This window comes from Podarcis raffonei, chromosome 3 (assembly GCF_027172205.1).
Source record: "Podarcis raffonei isolate rPodRaf1 chromosome 3, rPodRaf1.pri, whole genome shotgun sequence".
NCBI classification, from domain to species: domain Eukaryota; kingdom Metazoa; phylum Chordata; class Lepidosauria; order Squamata; family Lacertidae; genus Podarcis; species Podarcis raffonei.
This window is the reverse complement of record NC_070604.1, coordinates 71,311,755-71,333,933: the sequence shown is the minus strand read 5'-3', so window position 1 is coordinate 71,333,933 and position 22,179 is coordinate 71,311,755. Positions and strand designations below refer to the sequence as shown.

At 42.7% G+C, this 22,179-nt stretch overlaps 1 protein-coding gene and 1 long non-coding RNA gene across 6 annotated transcripts in view; one reads left to right on the top strand and one right to left on the bottom strand.

Moving 5' to 3' along the window:
• Window positions 1–5,198: 5,198 nt before the first annotated feature.
• Window positions 5,199–20,260, top strand: TAGAP (T cell activation RhoGTPase activating protein). Of its 5 annotated transcripts, XM_053382293.1 has the most exons (11): window positions 5,199–5,365; window positions 9,414–9,492; window positions 10,165–10,249; window positions 10,360–10,413; window positions 12,323–12,393; window positions 13,381–13,546; window positions 13,674–13,835; window positions 13,969–14,078; window positions 16,246–16,441; window positions 16,921–17,026; window positions 18,504–20,260. In XM_053382293.1, exons 2-11 carry the CDS (start codon window positions 9,473–9,475, stop codon window positions 19,787–19,789), a joined length of 2,256 nt encoding a protein of 751 aa, XP_053238268.1. In that variant the 5' UTR covers window positions 5,199–5,365; window positions 9,414–9,472; the 3' UTR covers window positions 19,790–20,260. The 5 variants fall into 5 exon arrangements, with proteins under 5 accessions (XP_053238268.1, XP_053238266.1, XP_053238269.1 ...); XM_053382291.1 differs by lacking the exon at window positions 5,199–5,365 and having other exon boundaries at window positions 9,364–9,492; window positions 12,323–12,389; window positions 13,377–13,546; XM_053382292.1 differs by lacking the exon at window positions 5,199–5,365 and having other exon boundaries at window positions 9,365–9,492.
• Window positions 8,875–22,179, bottom strand: part of LOC128410705 (uncharacterized) — a 29,521-nt gene continuing 16,216 nt past the window's right edge. Inside the window, exon 3 of the long non-coding RNA XR_008329582.1 lies at window positions 8,875–9,461. This is a non-coding gene — a long non-coding RNA (uncharacterized LOC128410705). The remainder of the gene's footprint in view (window positions 9,462–22,179) is intronic.

Below are 22,179 nucleotides of genomic sequence, written 5' to 3'. Positions count from 1 at the left end.
CAGTATGGCCGGTGCACATATAGGCTCCTACTGATGGTATGTGTGTTTTGTGTGCTTGGCTTATAGATTGCTTCAGGAAGTGTGAATAATCCCCCCCCCCATCCCTAAAAGCTATCTATAGATGCATAACCTCTGCCCACAATGCTCAATGATTTGCAGCTCTTGAATGTGTGAACTCTTCTAGCTGACAAACTACAATCATTGTGATAAGCATGCATGCATGTGAACCACAGGTTCCTCCATCACCTGCATACCTGCCTTAGCCTGTTTTAAGTTTGTTCTGTATTCCAGCTCATCCTAATATTTTTCAAGGATTTCATTGGTTGAAGAACAGTATGAACTGGATTCTCACTATACATGTACCCTTCTCCGGTGTTTTGCATCTTGAACAATATCTTTGTTGTTGTTTAGTTGTTTAGTCGTGTCCGACTCTTCATTACCCTATGGACCAGAGCACGCCAGGCACTCCTGTCTTCTACTGCCTCCCACAGTTTGGTCAAACTCATGTCCGTAGCTTCCAGAACACTGTCCAACCATCTCATCCTCTGTCGTCCCCTTCTCTTTGTGCCCTCCATCTTTCCCAACATCAGGGAATCTTCTCTTCTCATGAGGTGGCCAAAGTATATTTTGCCTAATTCTGTCTATTAGAAGATCAGTCTTTACTAACCTGCTGCCCTCTAGATGTTTTGGATTACAATTCCCATCAGCACCAGCCAGCTGGCTAGGATTGATGGGACTTGTATTTCAAAACATATGGAAGTCACTGGATTTGCAAAGGCTGTTCTAGATTGTAGGTATGTGAATAGAAGGACTTTGATAAACTAGCATGGGGAAGCATTATTGACTTTAACAATTATTAGAGAGTGAAGGAAATCTGGAACAATGAAAGGCAATTAAGGGGTATAAACATTTTATTGTGGAATATTCCATATCCCCAAACTGCGGGTTCTTACTTGCCGCATAGTATGATATATATCATGGGAAGAAAACTAAACTTTCAAGTTAATTCAAAAGTCATTCAATTTTAAAATACTGGTAGCAGTACAAACTAGCCTGTTTAAAACAGTAAAAGAGCAGTAGCAGGTTGCTAATGGCAACAACACAATACAAAGATCACAATCTACTTGGAAGATTAGTTTTCTCATTTGGAAGCATGATTTTGATGAATGGTTATCACGTTGTACTTTAGAACATTTTGTTCTACATTTTCTCTGTTAAAAATATGCAAGACTTATACAGGGAGGAGCATGGGATATAAACTGCTAACACAACACATCGCTATCCAATATTGATTTGGATACTTAGCTCTGTGTTGAAATGTCGCCACCCTACCATCTTAAGTAAGTAGCATTCCAGTCTCTGCGGTCCATTCAGAAACATTTTTTCCTCAGGGTCAAACTCCTTTGGTTCAAACAGCTGAGAGAAGTGTATTGGCCACAGTTTTTGTATGTGGCCCCTACAAAGATTCCTTGAGCCAAAATTCTCAATTTGTGTATTTAAACATGATTTCAAAACCGAGGCTGGCTCCACATAGTTTGCTACAAGGTGAAGTCCTATAGACCATTTCTACTAAAGGCTTGGCAACCAGAATAGTTGAATAAACCAGAGGAGAAGATGGTGCCCCTCAAAATCCCTATACAGAAATTGCCTGGAGTGGCATTTGAATCTAATTTCAGCATTGGTGATGATGCAGTGATCCTCATCACACATGAAGACTGCAGACTAGCTTAGGACAGCTCTGTCCTCCTTCCGAGGGGACTGGCTGACTGGACTTAGAAGGAATGACTGGTGTGGCTACTGTTTGCGCCTCACTCCACCCCAACCCCGCAATATTATCTGTTGTCTGCAGTAACTACCACATTCTGCCCAATAACAGAACCAGCCCTTCATGAAACACTGTTTCTGCAAGCTGAATGCATTCTGCAAACTTTATCAATTTACTGTGCTTTGTACAGACTGGGGATAATTTCACAATTGGCAGTATGTTTTCCAAAGCAGTTTTCTTTTGGTAATAAATTGCAGAGGACTCCTGTAACTCGTAGAATACTGAGAACAAGGAATAGAAGGTGAGAAGGGGCTCAGTGAAGTGAATACGCCCCACTTTCTCACTTCCCTGGGGATTCTAAATTGTCCCTTTGAAACTGCTTTGGTTGCAAAGCCTTTAGGAGAAGCTGTCTACATTGCTTCAGTGTCTTCTCAACATTAATACAGCCATGAGTCCTAGAACTTTCATTAAAATTGATTGGAGTTCAAAGAAAAGTTGTAAAAAAAGGTGTCAGGTACTCCAGCTGATTTTAAAAATAATCATAATAATATGAAGAGGTTTCTAGCCCTTCTAAAACCCAAGAGAACCTAGTGTTGCTATACCCATTTTGCAGGTGGTTGGGCAGTGGAGGGACATAGTTAAATAGTGTATGACAACCCTGGCATGTTGGCTTACTTAAGGTAAATGCAGTGTGAAGTTAATTGTAGCAGCAAACCCTGCTGGAACTGGTTTCACTCAGAAGCTCCCATTCTGAGCTCCCAACTTGAGCCAATCCTTGCCAAAAGCAGCAGGACTTGCCTTTGGTGCTGAAGTTGAACAGCACCAAATGCTAAGCCCCACTGCCTAGGAACAATTGCAAATGCACAGCTCAGATTCACGTTCCAAGTTGTTCCTTTGCAATGGGACTTGCACCAGACACTGTTTAAATTCAGCACCAAAGGCAAGCTCGGCTGCTGTCTAGCCACCTTAGATCCACCTCACATTGTAGGATGCCAGGTGATGGATAGATGGGGAGACCCCTCCACCTGCCAAAAGTAGCCTGTAGAGGAATGGCCACTGTTTGATCCAGCCCACCAGACAAAAATGGTTCCCCACCCCTGCCATAGATGGGCCGCAGTTCTTTTTTCAAAAAAGATTTTATTCATTTTCCATTTTCAAAACAAATATCCAATATCAATACTAAACATTTGTTTTTCATTCCCCCCCCCCCCGTTGACTTTCCTCAGCTTCCATTTCTGGTTTATTACATCAAATGATACGTTCTGCTGTTTATATACAATACTATGTTATCACAGTGTTATATTCCTTGTTTTATGTAAATGAAATTGTAAATGTTTATTTAAATCCTGCCAATGAGTCCATTTTTTTTTTGGTGTTTCTGCAAATATCTTGTAAAAGGTTCCCATTCTTTTTCAAAGTCCCTGTTGTCCTTTTCTCACAGTTTGTCCGTTAACTTTGCTAACTCTGCATAGTTCATCCATTTTTCTTGCCATTGTTCTTTAGATGGTACTTCTCCAGTCTTCCAATTTTGTGCTATTAGAATTCTTGCTGCTGTTGTAGCATACATAAATAATGTCCGTTTTTCTTTTGGCAGCTCTTGTCCTAAAATACCTAACAAAAAAGCTTCTGGTTTTTCAACAACTGTTATTTTAAACATTCTTTTCAGTTCATTGTATATCATTTCCCAAAATGTTTTGATAATCTTGCAATGCCACCACATATGATAAAATGTACCTTCCCCTTCTTTACACCTCCAACAGTTCTCTTGTTCTGTTTTATACATTTTTGCCAATTTTACTAGTGTGATATACCATCATTTTCATGTAATTCTCCTTCAGATGGGCAGCAGTTCTAACCAATGAGAAACTATGGAGTGGTCGGCCTGGAACACAGGCTTATCAGAAGCCAGGTCTGTCTAGGCTTCGCCACCACTCAGTCACCAGATGTATCTGACAGACTCGCTCTAGTTTTGTTTGTTTGTTTGGTGTATTTATTGTATGGAGATAGCCTGACATATGTGTATTATTCAGTTTTGCTGCTGAAAACAATGTATACAATCAGCCTACACCATGTGAGTTAGTCCATGTATACTATTCATTTCAGAGTAGGTTGTGGAGGAGAAATTCAGCTATTATATAAAGGTGAAGCTACCAAATTAACATTTTTTCAAAACAATACGTCAGCCAGCGCACGGCCATCCTTCAAAACTGCTCTGAATCATGCAGTGCAGGTCTCCAACCAAGTAATGTGTACTAAAATGCATAAGTAGTGTAAAGTGAAGCACATCTATTTGCAAAGTGGTGTGGAACTGTGCAGAACTGAACTGAAGACAGGAAAAATGAAAAAACACAGAGAAACTGAAATTGACAGGTTTATCCATCCCTATTTCACATTTTGCAAAAATGTGTGTGTGTGTGTGTGTGTGTGTGTGAGAGAGAGAGAGAGAGAGAGAGAGAGAGAGAGAGAACAAGCTAAGCATAATGAAAGCAATAGAGATGGTCCTATAAATCTGCTCTTTGCAATCCAAAATATTACAGGAGGGAGAAGTGGAGAAAGACAAATAGGACGACCAGCCTGTCCATGGGCTTACGTAACTGCTCCCTTTTTATTTGGTCAATGTTGCTATTGTTTCCCAGGAGACGGTTATGCTGCCAGCTCTGGCAAAGCTGGAATACATTCTATATATGAACATTCAGAGGCACCAGCGCAGAACTTGGGTTGTTTTACTAGATTATAGGGCGGGGGGGGAGGTTAAAGTGTCAATCGCTGAGTAGCATCCTTTTGTCCGCTCAGCTCTGTGGTAAGCTCTGCTGTTTTCTCATTAGCATGACACTGAAACAAGCACAGATTTGTCAGCCATTTGCTGCCATGCAACTCCCATTTGCAACGGTCATCAGGGGTGCCTCACGTCAGCTGAAAGCTCTATTGAAACAGACAAATGTTTGCCATGGTTGGGATTTTCCCATTTGGGGTTTCACAAAAGAAGGAAAACAGATGCTGCTCCTTGAGGGGAGGGGAAAAAGGGGGGGACGTAGCAGTTTGGTTCCTTATTTTCTGATTCCCATGAACCTCTTAGCTGCCCTGGCTTCAAAATAAACTTTCTCTGCCGACAATTTATGTTTGCAAGTTTTCCTCTTTCATAACATTGACAAACAGTGCATGCCTGTGCAGAAGTAAGCCCTGTTGAATTCAATGGGGCTTACTCTCAGGGTAAGTGGGGTTAGGATTGCAGTTTAAAAGTGTGTCTGAAGTTGCAGATTGCAAGCACACTAATCTGATAGCATTGCTCAGGAAACTGTGGGACAACCAGCCTCATATAACCAACATGTTTAAGTCTAATTAAGACATGAAGGGGTTAATACGATAGAGTAAGCTGTCCTGCCAGGCTTAGCTTACCTTGGGATGAAATGAGTAATCAAGCCTATTGTTCCCCTTCAGTCTACCTGAGAAGCTGAGTGTGTGAAGAGGTTTTGAACTAGCTGCCCCAGCTAAAACAGCATGTCTCTCACAAGCCACTTTTGAGTTCCTCTACCAATAATTTAGCAACTTTCCCCACTTGGTAACTAAACCAAGTTTTACTGTGCAACCTTTGGAGAGTTTGTAAGTAAACCACTTTTTAATTTACCAAATGTATGGTCTTTTTCTTATGCTGGGGGAAGAGGGAAACGTTTGGAACTTCACTGTGTTTGGTGCCTGCTAAAAACTTTTTTGTGTAGCCAAGCCTACCCTGACATGAAATTCAGCATGTATTTTAAAATGCCATTTTAATTTATTTAGTTTTTAATTGCTGGTTTTATTTTATTATTCTTTTGCTAAGTTTTCATTAAAATTTGTAAATTTTGTAAATTGTAACAGCTCAGTTCCGGGATTCAAAATGTATTCCTGCGCTCAGAACTGATTAATTCTCAATTAATTCTGAAAGTATGTTTTTGACACCTGACTCCAGTGGGCAGACTGTGAAGTTCTAGTAACAAAGAAAGTACAGTAAACCTTGCAAACCCAAAGTCTGCTTTAAAGTATGGTTTAACATTGTGTGCGAACCTGGCCACAGTAACAGGAACAGACTATTTGTTATTGCAGAAGATATTTATGCATAAATAATTCAGCACAAGATATGGGTGGCCATATGTACTGTTTTACAGGGAAAGCTCTCAGTGAAAAGGGCTCCCTAGACCAGATCCAGTTATTAGAGTTATTAAAGTCTAAGAATGGGAAGCAGTAGGCTTGAGGCTGTCTGTTGACAATTGGCAGCTGTACATCAGACAGCAGTAAGACAGGTCTGCTATTATGGGACTCAGCTATACAGCTCCAATTAAAACTTTTTAAGTGTGTTTTAAATGTAATATACAATGTCACACTAGATGGCGATGGTGAGCCTTATGGAAAATTCAATGTATTTTTAAAAATGACTCAGCTTTGCTGAAAGCCCAACTCCATCAGGCATCTCCTACCCCCTCAACTGTGCCAGATGGTGCCTGAGTTTAATTCCCCCCCCCCTTCCCTCATTATCCGTTCTTGTGTGCATGGGGACTTTTTAGATGGTAAGCCACCCTGGGAGCCTTTTGAGGCTGAAGAGTATGGTACAAATGCTCTCAATAAATAAATATTATTGCTAAATTTGCATCCAGGCATAGAAATTATCATACAAAGGTTCTATGCACATCTTTGTCCTCAGTTGGTCCTCTTTGTGGGGGGGGGGTAATAAAATTTCCACTTTTTCAGCAAGGCATAAGTAACAACTTTAATAAGATGTCCCGGAATTAAAGACCTGTCAATGCATTTTATGCATTCAAGACTTCTGGAAACTAGTTTGCAAGAAGTTTGTGAACATTCTACAGTACTAAGCAATTTCATACTTTCTAAGCGGATTTGATAGCTTTTGGAGGGGGATAATTTTCTGGTATTTTTGTTTGTGGGAATATTGATGGCAGTGGAAAAATAAGATTAGTGGTATGCCTTCAGTTCACTCTGTTTCATTCTTTATATTTTTGAGCTCCCACCCCCACCTCATAATTCAGCGGTGTGGATTCTCTGGCCCACGTGCCAAATTGGGCTAGGACAGGAGTCCTAATTTAGACCACCACGGGACAGTTTTCCCCAAGCCATTTCCATTTTATATCCCATCAGGTAATGTAGGTAAAGACACAGTTGCCAAGAACTGGTCACCTTAAAATGCACTCTTATTTGTTGCTTGGCAAGCAGGGCTCATATTCAGTGCCTATTAAAGTTGGCACCCAGTATAAGACCTGCTGGGCTTGATCCCAAGTAGATCCAATCCCTGCTGAAAATGGGGCTTGATGTCAGCAGCTGATTGGTGGTGACTTCAAGGCCTGCTGGGATTTGATTGGCCTGGAGTTTCTGGTTGGGACTTGAGGTCATCAGTGACCGGCTGATCAGTCATGATACCAAACACTGCTTGGATCAGCTTGGATCTTCCTTTGCAATGACCCTGAAGTCAAGCTACACTGCAGAGATAAAACAGGTCACCTGATGCATTTTTTAACTGGTCAAGTTTATTTTTTCCCATGTTCGAAGCTATAGATTCTAAATCGCTAATAATGTCACACACTAACAGCAATGTGTGACTTATCTGTGAGTTGAGAAGAAACGGCTTCAGTGCTGGCAACTAAGCCTGGTGATTGGCTGCCAACTCCCTCCTAACTCCTTCGGTTGTGAGTTGCCCTGTCAGATGGGGAGAGAAAGGTGCTAAAATGTGTGACTAAGAACTGCTCATCCCACCTCACCTCAAGCTTCCTGTTCCATTTTCCCTTCTTGCATGCCACATCTAGAGCCGTCACTGCAGAGCTGGGTGAGGAACCTTTTTCCGCCAGAGGGCCACATTCCATTCCAGGTGAACTTGCAAGGGCCACATGCCAGGGGTAGGCAGGGCCAGAGGCGAAAGTGTGCAGAGCAACAAGCGTAAATTTTACCTTTGTATAGTAGGCTAGTTCCTACACAGACACTCCTCTCTACAGTCCACCCAGACAAGCCAAAGGCATTATCAGAGTTCAAGGACACATGCCAGCCCAGCAGAAACACACATAAAAGTTGTGAAGCAGAGCCAAGGAGAGACATGGCCTGTGGTGAGTTCCAAGGGCCTGCTGGAGAGCGCTGAAGGGCTCCATTTGACCCCTGGCCTGAGGTTTCCCACTCCTGCTGTAGACTAGAGCCTTCTTTAAGTTTTATCATGATAGTCAATCATGATAAAACTTAAAGAAGTGAACAGGGAACAGGGAAGGTGGGATAATTTAGAGTGGTTTCCACTGTAGTGAAAACAGTCTGAAAATGAGTTACGCCAGGCTCTCCATTTATAATGTGATCCTGAGGGGGTTTTGTTTGGCAACCCCACAAAATGCAGTGTCAATCCCTCCTTAGTAAATGTGCTTAAGGACTGCAGCCTTGGTTCCTCTTGGCCTGCCAGGATCTGCTCCCATGAGGCATGAAACCCATTTTGGCAGCACCTGCTGTTTCACAGAGAGCGTGTGCTCACTCCGCCAGCTGTAATAAACCCCATTGTTCCTTCCAAAAGCAGCTTCCCCACTACTGACTATTGTTCCTCCCCACCTGGCGCTGCCTGCCTGCCACCATTTCTTGTTGAGGGGGTATTGCAGCTGGTCTCCTGGCTTTGTGGAGTTGTGTGGCGTTTTGTGAGGCTGCGTAAGGGCCAAGGCTTAATTTAACTCTCCCTTTTTAATCTGCAAAGTCACCTGGGATGTTGGCTGCTCCAGAGAAGGGTTAGTCATATACATCCCTAGGTATCCAAATCTGCAATGCTTCCCTCCGAAGACGGTGCTGGCCTTGTTGAGGGAAAGCAGCATTCTGGGAAATTCGTGTACTTAACCATTTTGTCCATTGCTTTTTTAATGGGTATTTCATTTGATTTTTTCCCCGCCAAGTACAATACATATGGGAGTGTCAGCAAACTTAATAGAAGTATCTGAGGCACAAATGTGTATAACTAATAGATAACTTTCTGCTTTTTGACCCTCCTCCCTCAATTTTTCTCCCCATATGCTCTATCCAACTCCATTGTAAAGGCTCAGACCCTGACCTACTTGCCTTGATTTGGAACTTTTTAAAAAGATGTCGTTTATTGATTTGAGGTCAGATTTGACGTCTTAAGAGTCGGGCACGCGGTGAAAGAAAGGTCTCTGAGAAGGATTCTCGTGCCTAAAACTGCAGAATGCCCTTTAAAAGGCCTCAAGGCAGCCTACACAAGACCACTTCTTTTTCTTCACACATCCCACCTGATTCCTGTCGTAAGGTGGAAAGCTTACCTGTGAGGCACTTCATCTGTTCCATTGCCTTTCTGTCTGTAACAATACTGGGGTTTTTTTTTAATTCAAGTAGGAAAAAACAAAACACCCAAACACACAGCCAGACTGCAGCTGCCCTAAAAGGAAAGAGGAAGCCAAGGGGACTGGGGAGCATCTGCTGGGGAGCTCTGACTTCTGCCTTTGAGCCATGATGCTCCTTCCTGTGCCTCTTACGTTTGTGACTTTCCACCTGCCCCCCTTTCCACCACAACTCATTTTGCATGCAGCACACGTGGTGCGGAAGGGCTCTCTGTGTGTGTCTCCGCATCTCTCTCAGGCAAATTAGTCTGAGGAGGAGGAGAGCGTCATGCTGGTTCCCTTTCTGTCTGCAGTTCACTCGAGTTGAAAGAACTCTGTCCGGATACCATTCTCTGGAGAGCCTAGAAGATGAATGTCTGTTAAAAGTTCACTGTAAGTAGCTCGCTGGGATTTTTGTTAAGAGAAATGTTTAGGGCAAGGCACCCACTGCCCAACTTAACTGTACCTCAGTACAGCTGATGGGGGCTTTTTGATGTTTAGCATTGTACATGGAACTTAGCACCAATATCAAGCAGGTTAGGGGTATTTGTACATTGACAGATGTAATCCATCTGATTACAACTGTCTGCATTCACATAGCTTACTTCTATATCTTTTCACATGGTTACATATTTTACAGCATGCTGTACATAGTGCTTGAATGGAGTGGATTCAAGAGTTGTTGTTTTCACTAGTGTAATGATGCTTTTATGTCAGGTTGTCGAGAGAATCTTTGTATGTGAGAGCATCTTTTAGTTCACATCTGATGCTTGAGGCTAATCAAAGCCTTTTCAGAGGATTGAAGGCAGTTTGAGAGAGAGCTTACCACTTGTGGTGTGCACACTCAGTCCACTTTTCGCTTGGGTAAAATAGACTTTGCAGATTTTGTACTGTGTCAAACACTCTCAGAAACCAGAGGTGACAGGGAGAGAAAACTAATGTGTGTGCATGTCACAGCCTCTCTCTCAAATCACTTTCAGCTCACGGTTGTTGTCTGTATTGAGCCTGAGTTTGCAGAAGGGGGGAATAAAATATTGTTAATATTTGCCTCCTCATTCTAAACAGGCAAACGAAAGGACTCAAAGTAGCAAACATCGTTAAAGCTTCCTTAACCAAAATCCTGATGAAGGTGCTAAGCAGCTGCAATACAGTGAGTATTTATTGCCTCTTCAACTAATCTACTCTCTGAAGACTATAGTATGTTATTACGCATAACTGAATGGGATTTTCACGATATCCTGCCTTTGTTTTGATTTGCAGCCCAAAACCATAAATGCGAGTGATATGGAGACTTTGATTGCATGCCAGTCTGAGGTAAACACCAGCTTCAAATTCTTTGCTGAGTCTTTACGTTACAGGCTACAATCTTAAGCATGCTTCCTAGGAAGTATGCCCCATTGAACTTAGTGGGGCTTACTTCTGAGCAAAGCTGCTCAGGACTGTACTACACAGCTCTGCCACTATGAAATCACAGTCAGTGAAGGTTTTGCTATGCTTAATTGAAGTCAGAACAGAAGCACTGCTATTATTGCTATTGCCATTATTGTTGTCTTTTTAAATACCCAGAGGTACCATGTACCCCTTAGATTGTGCCTTCATGCTTATCGCATTAAAATCGTGTTTGCCAAAATTCAGTCATGAGCCTTGAGTTACAGTCTGCAGTCTGATAACTTGCAAGCAGCTCTACGTGGTCTGTTCTAGAGTGAATTAGGGTGACATGCTTAACTGATATGGATTTACATCCCACTGAAATGAAAAAAATAGCTCTTTTCAGACGCTCTCGCCTGCTCACCCAATTACAGTTGTGTGAAGGGAGGAGCGGGGCCCCATTCACACACTGGGCGCCCGCTGTATGAGGTAGCAAGGTGCCCGCTGTACGACTGTGGGCTCACAGTATGAATTAGAACGCTGATCAAACCAAGCCAAGTTCACGGTGCTTGTTTTTATATATACAGCCTGATATGGCTAGGGACCAAGATATTTGATGAAATGCCTTATCTCATATCTACATTGCCTGGGCATGAAGGTCAGGTGGGAATGCCTTCCAGTTCCTGATGGTGCCACGTCTGCCACAAATCTGGTATGTGGTTACTTGACAAAAGGCATTCTCCACACACTCTGGAAACCCCTTTCGCTCTCAGACAAGATCAGTGGCGGCACTTCACAGCTTTCAATCAAAATTTCACCCAGGCTTGATTTTTGCTTTTGCTTGATTTTTGTTTCCATGGCTTTTTGCATTTTGTCATTACAATTTGTTCTTGTTCTATGGGCTGATGGTGCTTTTATAGATGGATTATTTAACGGCTTGGGTTGGTGTCTTTTTAATGCAAGTATATTGTAGACAAGTTTGAGTCTATTGCTTGATTCTCTTGCACATCTTTTGAGGGGGTACACCAGCTGCCAAGTTTTAAAAATAAAATAAATACATTTGTACAGCAGGTTCCCTGCTTCAGACCTTGTCCCTGTAATGTCTGAATGGAAGGGGACAGGGCCAGCAAAGACTAGGCAGCAGCCACCAAGGCCCTATTCTCCCATTCCCACCTGAAAAGGACCTGAAAAGGACATGAGACTTTGCTAAAGATGTTTTGTAAAGCTGAAGTAAAGCTGAAGCCTGTATGACCATAATACTGAAGCCTAAACATATTTCACTTTAAAGCCCCATCAATTTCAATGAGACACTGTCCTATGATGTGCAGTTAGAGCCTTACTTGGGTCTATGGCTAGGATCCAAAGACCTGCTTAGGTTCACAGAAGAAGCTTGCACTACTCCCTCTGGGATTGTTGACTTTTTCTGTGAGCCAATAACCCCCCTGCCAAATTGCAAGCTGTTTTCGAAACTCAGTTGCTCAGTTACAAAAGCTGAGGGTGTTGGTGATAGGGGAGAAAGGTATCTGAGAAAGCAACTTGTGCCCAACTCATCCCATAGTTCACTCTATTATTGTTTTCTATAAAAATTGGTAAGAGCTCCGCCAGGGAACCTAGCATGCTGCGATTGCGCATGCCAGTCCATGTAACTTCCAGCCCAACTGTTGCCAAAATTGACTGCTTGCTTATCCCCTGCCAAGTGCCAGGCAGAAGTTGTGAGATAACTTGAAGGAAGTTTGCTTTCCATTTGGGGGAAGAGACATTGCACAGATATATTATGGCAGTGAGCTACGTGGAAAAGCTAACAAAATAAACCATTTAAGTGACTTTCTTTCTTGCTGCTTATTGTTTATTCCAGGCTGACATCAAGAAATGCCACTTGTTCATGCCATGTGACACTGAAGATGGACTGTGTCATCTGACTGGTGCGTTTTAACAAGGAAATGATGCCCTTTGATAAGCATGAAAATGAGTCATTCTGCCATGCCATAACTATGCTCCTTAATTTTACTATACAAGTGCAATCAAGTGCTGAAACATTTACTTTGCTCCACTGTGCAGTAGCAGCAGATAGTAGGATCTGTCTTTTCAGAGGTTATACAGTGGTACCTCAGGTTAAGTACTTAATTCGTTCCGGAGGTCCGTACTTAACCTGAAACTGTTCTTAACCTGAAGCACCACTATAGCTAATCGGGCCTCCTGCTGCTGCCACTGTGCCGCCGTAGCATGATTTCTGTACTCATCCTGAAGCAAAGTTCTTAACCTGAAGCACTATTTCTGGGTTAGCGGAGTCTGTAACCTGAAGTGTATGTAACCTGAGGTACCACTGTACTTTGTTTCTTCCTGCTGGGGCCATTCTGTGCCATGGAACAGCAGCAGCCTGGCACGCCCCCACATTTAAGACTGGGATTACAATCAGCATCAGCCTTCTAAATTGCCCCCTGGTGGCAGCCCTGCATAGAACTAAGGTTTCTAATAGTAGGCAACGAGTTTGGCTGGAAGGCCATTGTAAAGCCAAAGCAAAGTGGCTACAGACTAAGTCTTCCACCTTAGTTATGCTGCATCTGGACTGTACATTTAAAGCACTGTTATACCACTTTAAGGGTACTGAGAATTGATAAGGTGCCTCTATTTCCCTCATAAAGCTCTATGAGCTTGTGCCCTCTTTCTCCTTGTCTGTTCGTTTTACGTTTTAGGTTGCACATCATATACTCACTTAGCTGGGAGTCAGGCCCATTGAATCTAATGGGGCTCACCTCTGAACCATTGCACCATTAATCGTCTATACTTCATGGCTTCGCTTTATTCCATGGGCGTTTTCCGTCTCTTTATACAATTTAGCAGTAATATGTCATTCACCCGTGTATCTAATGTTACTCATTTTTCTTGTTCCTTTTTCTTCTCTCCAACAGAGAGTAATAAGAAGAGAAAGAAAGTAATATCTTGGCCATTTATGCTGAGAAGAACCACCACTGGATCAGAGACTCTGGGGAATCTGGAATCTGACCTGAAGCCTCCTCTGTTTGATCAGCCATTGTCTATTGTCTGCAGTGAAGATGATATGCTGCCCAAGCCAATACAGGTAAGCAAAGCATATACATATTCCAGGTAAACAGTTGTGTTACAATGACTGTGTTGGGTTCTCTGAGGCTGTTCCTAATGAGATGACAAGCAGCCTTTCTTTTGTTCTTGTTCTTTTGCGTACATAGGATATCCTTACAATGCTCTTCTTGGAAGGGCCTTTAACGGAAGGAATATTCCGGAAAGCTGCCAACGAAAAGGCCCGCAAGGAGCTGAAAGAAGAGTTAAACTTTGGAGGGAAAGTTGATTTTGAAGATAAACCGGTTCATCTGTTAGCAGTGGTTTTAAAGGTATATTTGCTTGGTTTCTTGCTGTAACAATTTGTTTCATTACCCAAACTCTTGGAAAAGGCACCAATGATTACTGTTACACTATAGCAAAACATGTTTCCTCCATGCTAAAATGAGGCTCATTATCTTGCAGGATTTCCTTCGAAACATTCCCCATAAACTGCTGCTCTCTGAGCTTTATGATGAGTGGATGATGGCACTGGAGAAGATGACCCACCACAAAAGAACTGAAGCAATGAAAGAGTAAGCTGATCCTCCTTCAGAAAGTCTCTTATTGCTGTGCCTGCAATGCAGTGGGATCCTGATCCTAAACAGCTTTTATCTCAGCTCCTACAGCTTTTATCTCAGCTCATATTTATTCTGGTAATGGTTTAAGGAATCTAGTAATGGTTTAAGGAAACATTTAGGTGGCTTTTAAGAACACCTCCATGATTCCTCATGATTCTTATTGAAAGTACACCTGAACATGCTTATTTGTGAAACTGATCGATATCAATGGTAATCATGCTTAGGAATGCAGTCTAAGAGTGATTCTAAGTATGTTTGCTCAGAAATAAGTCTCTCTGAAGATGGGCTTATTCTCCAATAAGTATGGGTCAGATTGCATCCTAAGGCTTGCAATCATATAAACTTAGTGGGAACTTACTTAAGAATAAACCTATATATGGTGAAACTACAGTTTGTGCAGTCAACAACAAGGGAAGGTTTGAGGGTTTTCTCTTCCAAGCTATGACCTTGCTTTCAATCATTTTTCTTCTCTAGTTCAAAAGGGTGTGAAAGTGGTCCTAAGGGGACAAATATGGTAGAAGGTTATGTATTCCCACTGCCAAGGCAATTGGTATGTCAAGACAGAAAATGTTGTCTCAGTTGCCTAGGCCAGTGGTTTTTCAACCAGTGTGCCATGGAACCCTGGGGTGCCTTGAATGATGGCCAGGGGTGCTGCAGGCAACACTGGCCTCTGTCCCTCTTTCCTCCCCTCCCTCCCCTCATGCCCTCTCACATCTCTGCCTCCCATGGGCTTACACAGCTATTTGTTGCAACAGCTCTGGCTACAAGCTCCGTAGGCAATTGGTGTTTCTGGGGCTGGCCAGGGGGTGCTTCCCAGGTCCCTGTGAGGCAGTGTGAGGAGGTGCCTCTCTTTGGGGCAGGGGGGCAGCTCGGAGACCTGGGGTGGCAGCTGTGGTTGCCCAGGCGACTCCCAAGGAGAGAGGAGAGGAAGCTGAGGGAACACTCCACAAGGGAGGGTATTTGAAAAAGGGTGTGAGGCTGCCAGCTCTGCAGGCAAGAGGTGACATAACTGGGCCCTTGAGCCCCACAGGAGCACTGCAGAAAAAAATGTAGTCGGTCAAGGGAGCCAACTCAAAAAGTTTGAAAACCTCTGGCCTAGGCAATGGGGTTGTATTTACTCTTTCCTACAATTCAGAATGAGGACTTTGTTTGCCTCATGAAGTTATCAGCCGAATCTGAATGGCTACATGGCATCATGAAGGTATCATCCTGTCACAGTGATCACATCACCAGATCTGAATGATAATGTGAAACATATCATCTCTATGTGATCCCTATGATCTCAATGTGATCCCTGAATGGCAAGGATGAAGCAGTGAAGAAGCCCTTCACTGACTGCAGCTTGGTGCAGGACGGAGGCGAAAGAGTGAAACGTACAGTATTTTTCATAAACATTTTTGCACACTTTGAAATAGCAACTATCGCAGCAAAAACAAAGCTCACACAAATTTGGAACATCGTAAATTGTAGTCCTAAGTGTATTTACTTTCAAGCAAGCTCCACTGAATTCAATAGGATTTACTGCTGAGTAAGCATGATTAGGATCTGGTTATAACAAGGACTGAAAGCTTACAATCCAGTTACCATTTTACTAAAATAAACAGTGAGTGAGTAATGGTATGCCGCAAACAAATACATTCAACTACTGAGAACTTTTAAGCCACATTGAAGTCAGTAGGAGTAAAATGTGCTCAACCCTGGATGAACCGTGACCATATTTTCAGTCACCTTTTCAATCCTGTAGGGAGAATAGCCAACCCTCTGTGATAGCTAAGAACTGACTTACATGGAATAAATGTCAATATTTGTTTGTTTGTTTGTTTAAAAAATGTGCATACCATGCTTATTATTGTTACAAATATCAAATTGGGTGCTTTTTTAACTCCATAGTTTTACATCGGAATTACACTGTTTGGGGCCTGGTCAGGAGTTTGTGGTTAGCCAGTTTCGACCATGCAAAGCTGCAGTCTGGGGACTTTTGAATGGGAATTTTGAGAGACCACTTTAAGTGAGCATTTCCACATTTGAGCGGAAGTATCACTCATACTGGTGAATCTGATGGTTTAAAAAAAGCAGAAGTTTCTGAGGATGACTTTTTCCTCTCATATGTTCATTTCTTTAGGGTTGCAAGCAAACTCCCGAGACCCAACCTTCTTTTGCTCAAGCATTTGCTCTGCGTGCTTCACCACATCAGCAAAAGCTCAGAGGTCAACAAAATGGATTCCAGCAACCTTGCCATCTGTGTTGGGCCAAACATGCTGACTCCAGTTCATGACCAAAGCCTTCCACTTGAAGCCCAGAAAAAGCTAACAGATAAGGTTGGCTTACTTTTGCTTCCTGTTCACTTTTCGTCTTTTGCTATTTATTTTCCAAAGTAAAGGCCATTGCTATGACACACATTGAAACACAGGAAGCTGACTTATGGCAAATCGGACCAATAGTCCAGCTATTTCCCCATTGTCTACCCTGGCTTCAAGCAGCGCATAGTTAAACTATGAAGCTCACTCCTCAGAGTAATAATAATGATTTTATTATTTATACCCTGCCACCTGACTCCAGGGTTCTCCCAGGCATCTCCAGCAGGCTTCAATGGTGATGGGCAAAGGCCCTGAGCCAAAACAGGTGGGGAGAGCAAGGCAGGTTAGCCATACATTTCCTTTCCATCCCATCTGCAGGACTACACCATATATGTCCTGCGAATTTCCCTTCCAGAATTCTTAAATGTGAAGAACTATACAAATAACTGTTGGTTGAGACGAATGCCTGATTAACAAATATCCTTCTTTGATCTGCACAGGTGAAGACACTGGTGGAATTTCTCATTGATAACTGCTTTGATATATTTGGGGAAGAAATCTCTTCACTGTTCAGCATCTCTCCTGATGATTCCCTGGACAGGCCAGGTACTAATAATAGTCTATATTTGCATCCGGCTTCTTTAGCGATTTGGGTAATCACGATTCAGAGAAATGTTTTCTCTTGAATGTGCCAGGATTTCGTTGAAAGTGCCACACCGCTTGATATAATTGTTCATTGTTGGTTTATTTAGACATGTTCTAAACTGCTGAGGAAGTGGTTAGTGATAGCCAACAAACCACAATGCTGGATCCTGTCCAACTGTTAAGCAGATGTATCTCAAAAGGAACATAGGAAGCTGCCTTTTGTTTATCAGACCAGTGGTCCATTGAGCTCAGTGACAGTGGTTCTTCAGGGTTCTGTCAGGGGTCTCTTCCAGCCCTACCTGGGGGTAGAGTCTGGGGCCCCTGCTGCATGCAAACCAAATGCTCTCCTACTAAACTCGGGTCCTTCCTCTGACAGTCTCATATGTGAGTCTAATCCTATTAACCTACCACTAAAGTGGCTCTCCTACAGGAGTAGGCAAAAAGACCTCATTAAGCCCCGTGAAGCTTCAACTGGAGGTACAGCCTTGAGTGGTGCTTTGCAGGATCAATGGACATATGAAAGAACCCTGGGTAAATGTGGAATGTCAATGTCTTTGGTTCTCACTTCCTTTTTATGCAGTTTGAGAAGGGTCAAAATGAGGTATCTGCTTCACACACAGAAGATACCAGGCTCAGTTCCCAGTATCTCCAGGTGGAACTGGGGGTGTTCCCTGTCTAGAACCCTGGAATGTCGCTGCCTCTCAGTGCTGATGACATTGAGATAGCTGGGCCAGCATTCTGACTCTGTATGAGCCAGTTTCCTGTGTCCCTATGGCATCTCAGGATAGCTGTATGTTGACCTAATAGCAGGCAGTTGTATTTTACCTCAGAAACGTCAATAGAATTTCTCTGGCATTTAGAATGTGAGAAACCAGGATGAAGCACCTCTCATTTCTGAAGATAAAAAAATTTGCTGTATATGTTTATATAGTATTTTTAATCATCGGAGATATTAGACAGAGCATGGAGGGGAGAAAAACCATGTGTATTTTTGATAAAAACATGAAAAATAAAAGTCACCAGTTCCCTAGGTTGGTAGAATTGCACACTACAATTTTTGGTAAATTCAAAAATATTGTTCTTAATATTATGGAATGTGGGCATTTGTTCATGACACTTTTAGAAGTAGAAAAATTTCAGGGGTACCCTGCCCTCCAGTTGTTGTTTGTCAGACCCAACCAACAGAGCCAATAGTCGGGGGTGATGAGAATTGTAGTCCATCAACATCTGGAAGGTACCACTTTGGCTACCCTTAAATTATAGGCTTTCATATTGAAGAACCAGATTTGTCTTTCTACTGTGTCTGGAAGGTTTTAGCCCGCCCCTCCATTGCTATTTATATGCAATATATACATTTTTGTTGCTGCTAATGGTAATTGACTAATTTATAAAGACTGGACCTGCCCCAGTTTGCTCACATTTGCTTCATCTCCTCCAGATACGTTGTCTGCTAGACGCCAACATGATTCTGCCTATGACAGCACAGATTTTGAGGAAGAATGCAATTCCAGTGAACTCCAGGCCAACGATCTACCACAAGCCAGGGGGACAGAACACAGGTGCAGCAGTACAGAGCTGTACTCTCGAGAGCCAGTAGCCCAGACTCCACCTGTCTCTTCTCCTGTGACCCGGTTTAAAAAATCCATAGGCAACCTGGATAGGAGGTTCTCTGAGCCAGACATGCTCTCTTCTAAGGGCTGCCAGGGAAGCTGTATGAGAAGCCAGAAGTTAGCCAGAAGTGAGGAGAGTGTCATTCAGCAGGAGGAACTGCGGTTGAAGTGCCAAGGCCTGAGAGAGGAAATGGCAGGAGAACGTCGTCTTGCAGGCCTCTATAGGAACAAGAAGCCATCCAACCTGACAATAAAAACTAGTCTGCTGTCAGAATTGTCAAACAATTCATTGCCCAGAACATCCTCTGGCAGTTCGCTAGACAGTGCTTCTCCAGTCTCTGACTGTTCTGTCTTCACCAGCTCACCACTGACGTCGCCTTCCATCGCCAAGAAAAACGCCTTAACTCGGCCGCAGTCTTTTTCTACCAAGGCTTCCAGTGGAAGTGACACCACCTCCATCAGAGAGCTCAAGAGGCATTCCATGTCGTTTTCTGTGGCAACCCGCAAGAAGGTGCTAGCGAAAACCCAAAGCTGCGGTATAGGTGGCTTTCAGAGGGACAGTTTCAAGAAGGACTCCAAGAAAGAGAGACATCTTTCCTGCCGCATAGTCCACGCAACTTGTGCTGATGACCACAGCCCAGCACCTTCGCGGGGTCAACCGAGGTCTCGTTTCATGTCAGCAGATGAAGTGTTTCGGCTTGTGGACCAGAGGAATCCTGGGAATCCTCCGTCTTATGAGGAGGCTACCAGAAACTGCTCAGCTGCTAGGCTTCCCTCATACAGTAGCTTAACGGTTCGAAATATGAGATCCACTGTGCTGTCTCCAGACTTTGAGCCTCAGCGTTCGAGACTCAATAAAGAGGTTACAAACAAAGTATACAAGGACTTTTTTAACGACAGGCTCTCTGTGACCAGTGATCCTAAGGACAAGGCATCAGCCGTTGACTTTGTTATTGGAATACATTCCCGAGCTAACTTGCCCCTAACCCCTCAAGTCTATCGCCTCAGGACCATGTCTGGGTCTTATCAAAAGAACAAACAAGAATACCTGACCCAGCCATGCAGCCAGCCAGCCTTTGGCCATATAAACTGTGCTAAGGAATCCTATGTTTAAATTATCTGTCCCCTTTCAACACAATGTCTGCTGTACACATGGCACGAAAGCAAGTCTTTCAACTGCATCTAATATAAGCTCACCTATGTCTACCTTTCCTTGAAAAGGTAGCCTTCTCAGTGTCATATGGAATACGCACTGTTCTTCCTGAAATGTGTAGCTTTGTACATAATGGATATATCTCTTGTTATTTGTGTCTGTGGGTTTTAAAGCTATACAAGAGGACTGGCGATTTTTTCATCTTGTTCCTTATACATTGTGTGATCATTCCTTTCCCCCTTAAATATAGTCAGGAGTCAAGACTGCTGTAGGAAATGCTCTAGACCATCTTAACAATGAGCTGCTTTGTCTGGGTTTGCATTAATCAAGTGTCCTAGTGTCTACCACTTCCCCTTTATATGCTATTTCCAACTGAAATAAACCTCCGTCTTATGAAATGGTCCCCAGCCAAAAATAAAAAATAAAAATGCAGGATCTGCTTTCTGTTTCTTTAGGTTATCACTAAAAATCCAAGCAAATACCCTCATCTGCAACATCTTTTCTGCTAGTTCAATGGATCTGAAGATTTGCCTTTCTGAATAAATGTTCATCCAGGTCACTGTTCTGTCTCTTAATGTAGCCTGTCAGATGCTTGAGCACAATGGAGATTAGATCAACAGAAATATGCTACCTTTGAACTTCATTATTGCTGTTAGCTAAGAACCCATTACAACCGGGTGCTGTGCAGAAAATTATTTAAAAACAAAAAGGCACCAACCCCAAAGTTTCCAATTTTTAATGCTGTCTCCTCCCAATTTCATTACCCCACCTCAAATTCTAACAAGATCCCGCTTTTCGAAACCTAGCAGAGAATAATTCAGGGTAGTGTTCAACTAGGTTTTACTTATAGTAGACCAATTGTAGTTAATGAACCTAACTTAGTCATGTTCATCAATTTTAATGGATGTACTCTGAATCAAACTTAGTTGAATATTACATTCAGTTTCCTTTTTCAAGAATCCTGAACTCCCATAGGCAACTTGCATGCACATTCAACTGGTGATTAGAACGCCAGCTATTGCCACTGCTATCGGTTACAGCTTTTGGCAATAGCCCCAATCCACTCCATGCATGTATAGTACAACTAAATGGTGACATGCATTGTCCCAATCAAAGGATGCAAGATTAAACCAACTTACTGAGATCTGGATGATCCTTCTGATGTTGATGTCCACCTGCATCTTCTTTGATTCTCAGTCTAAGCCAGTTTTGAAGGTACAGTGGATTGCAGGAATTCTTTCAGGCAGGTAAAGGCTAGCAGTGCCTGCCAGCTATACTGGCTATCCTCTGTCTCCATGGTCAGAGGCAGTAGGCTTCTTGAATACTAGTTGCTAGAAATCGCAGGAGGGAGAGTGCTCTTGCGCTTGTGGGCTTCCCATAGGCATCTAGTTAGCCACCATGATAACAGGATGCTAGACTACATGGGCTATTGGCCTGAAACAACAGGCTCTTACTACGTACTTGTGACACCGTGGAATTGTATAAAATGGAGATTTGAGACCTGCTGAGAGTGCTCTTCTGAACTTGCAAGATTACTTTTAAAAACACATTGTTCTTGCTATATCAATAGCAGCAGTCTTTTTTATTCATGGCTCACAGTAACCTAGTAGAGTGAACATAGCAATGTGAAAGCAATTGTTTTTAATTCAGAAGTAGAATAAAGAATAAAGCACTTTTCCTGCCTAGAATACCTGTACTGAAGTTGCTGTTTGTTTTCTAATATGCAACCAATGTCTGCAAAAGGGGGGGGCAGAGCTGGATGAAAATACAGGAATGACTATGTGGTAATGTGTGACCTGGCTCTTAGGAGGTAGTCAAAAGTTTGCATGTAGATGACAAGAGGAGCTCCTTAATGATGACTCCTTAATGACAAGAGGAGCAAGAGGACTCCTTAAGATGACTCCTTAATGACAAGAGGAGCAAGAGGCACCTTGGCAGTTGCAGGTCATGATCCAACGCACAGCTTACATAAAAACAGCGTGTAACTGTCCATATTCTCACTAGCACTTCCACAAGATCAGTGGCAACCCCAAAATTTCACACATACCCTGAACACTGATGGATATTTTTTGATTAAATGTAGCTGAATTGTTTTACCACTAGCACCCGCACACTCAGTGTTGCTCAGGAATTCTAAGGACTCAAAAAAATCTTGATTCAAAATGAGGTCTAACGGTATCCAAACAGATATGGAAACTGCTCCTTGACCTCAAGGACCATCGTGCAAAATCTGCTCAAAACTGATCCAGTTCGGAAAAGTTAAGTCTACCAACTTGATTCAAAGTGGCATGCAAGTGTCCATATAGACAAAAGCCATCATGCAAAATTTGGCTACGTTATTTTAAGAGGTG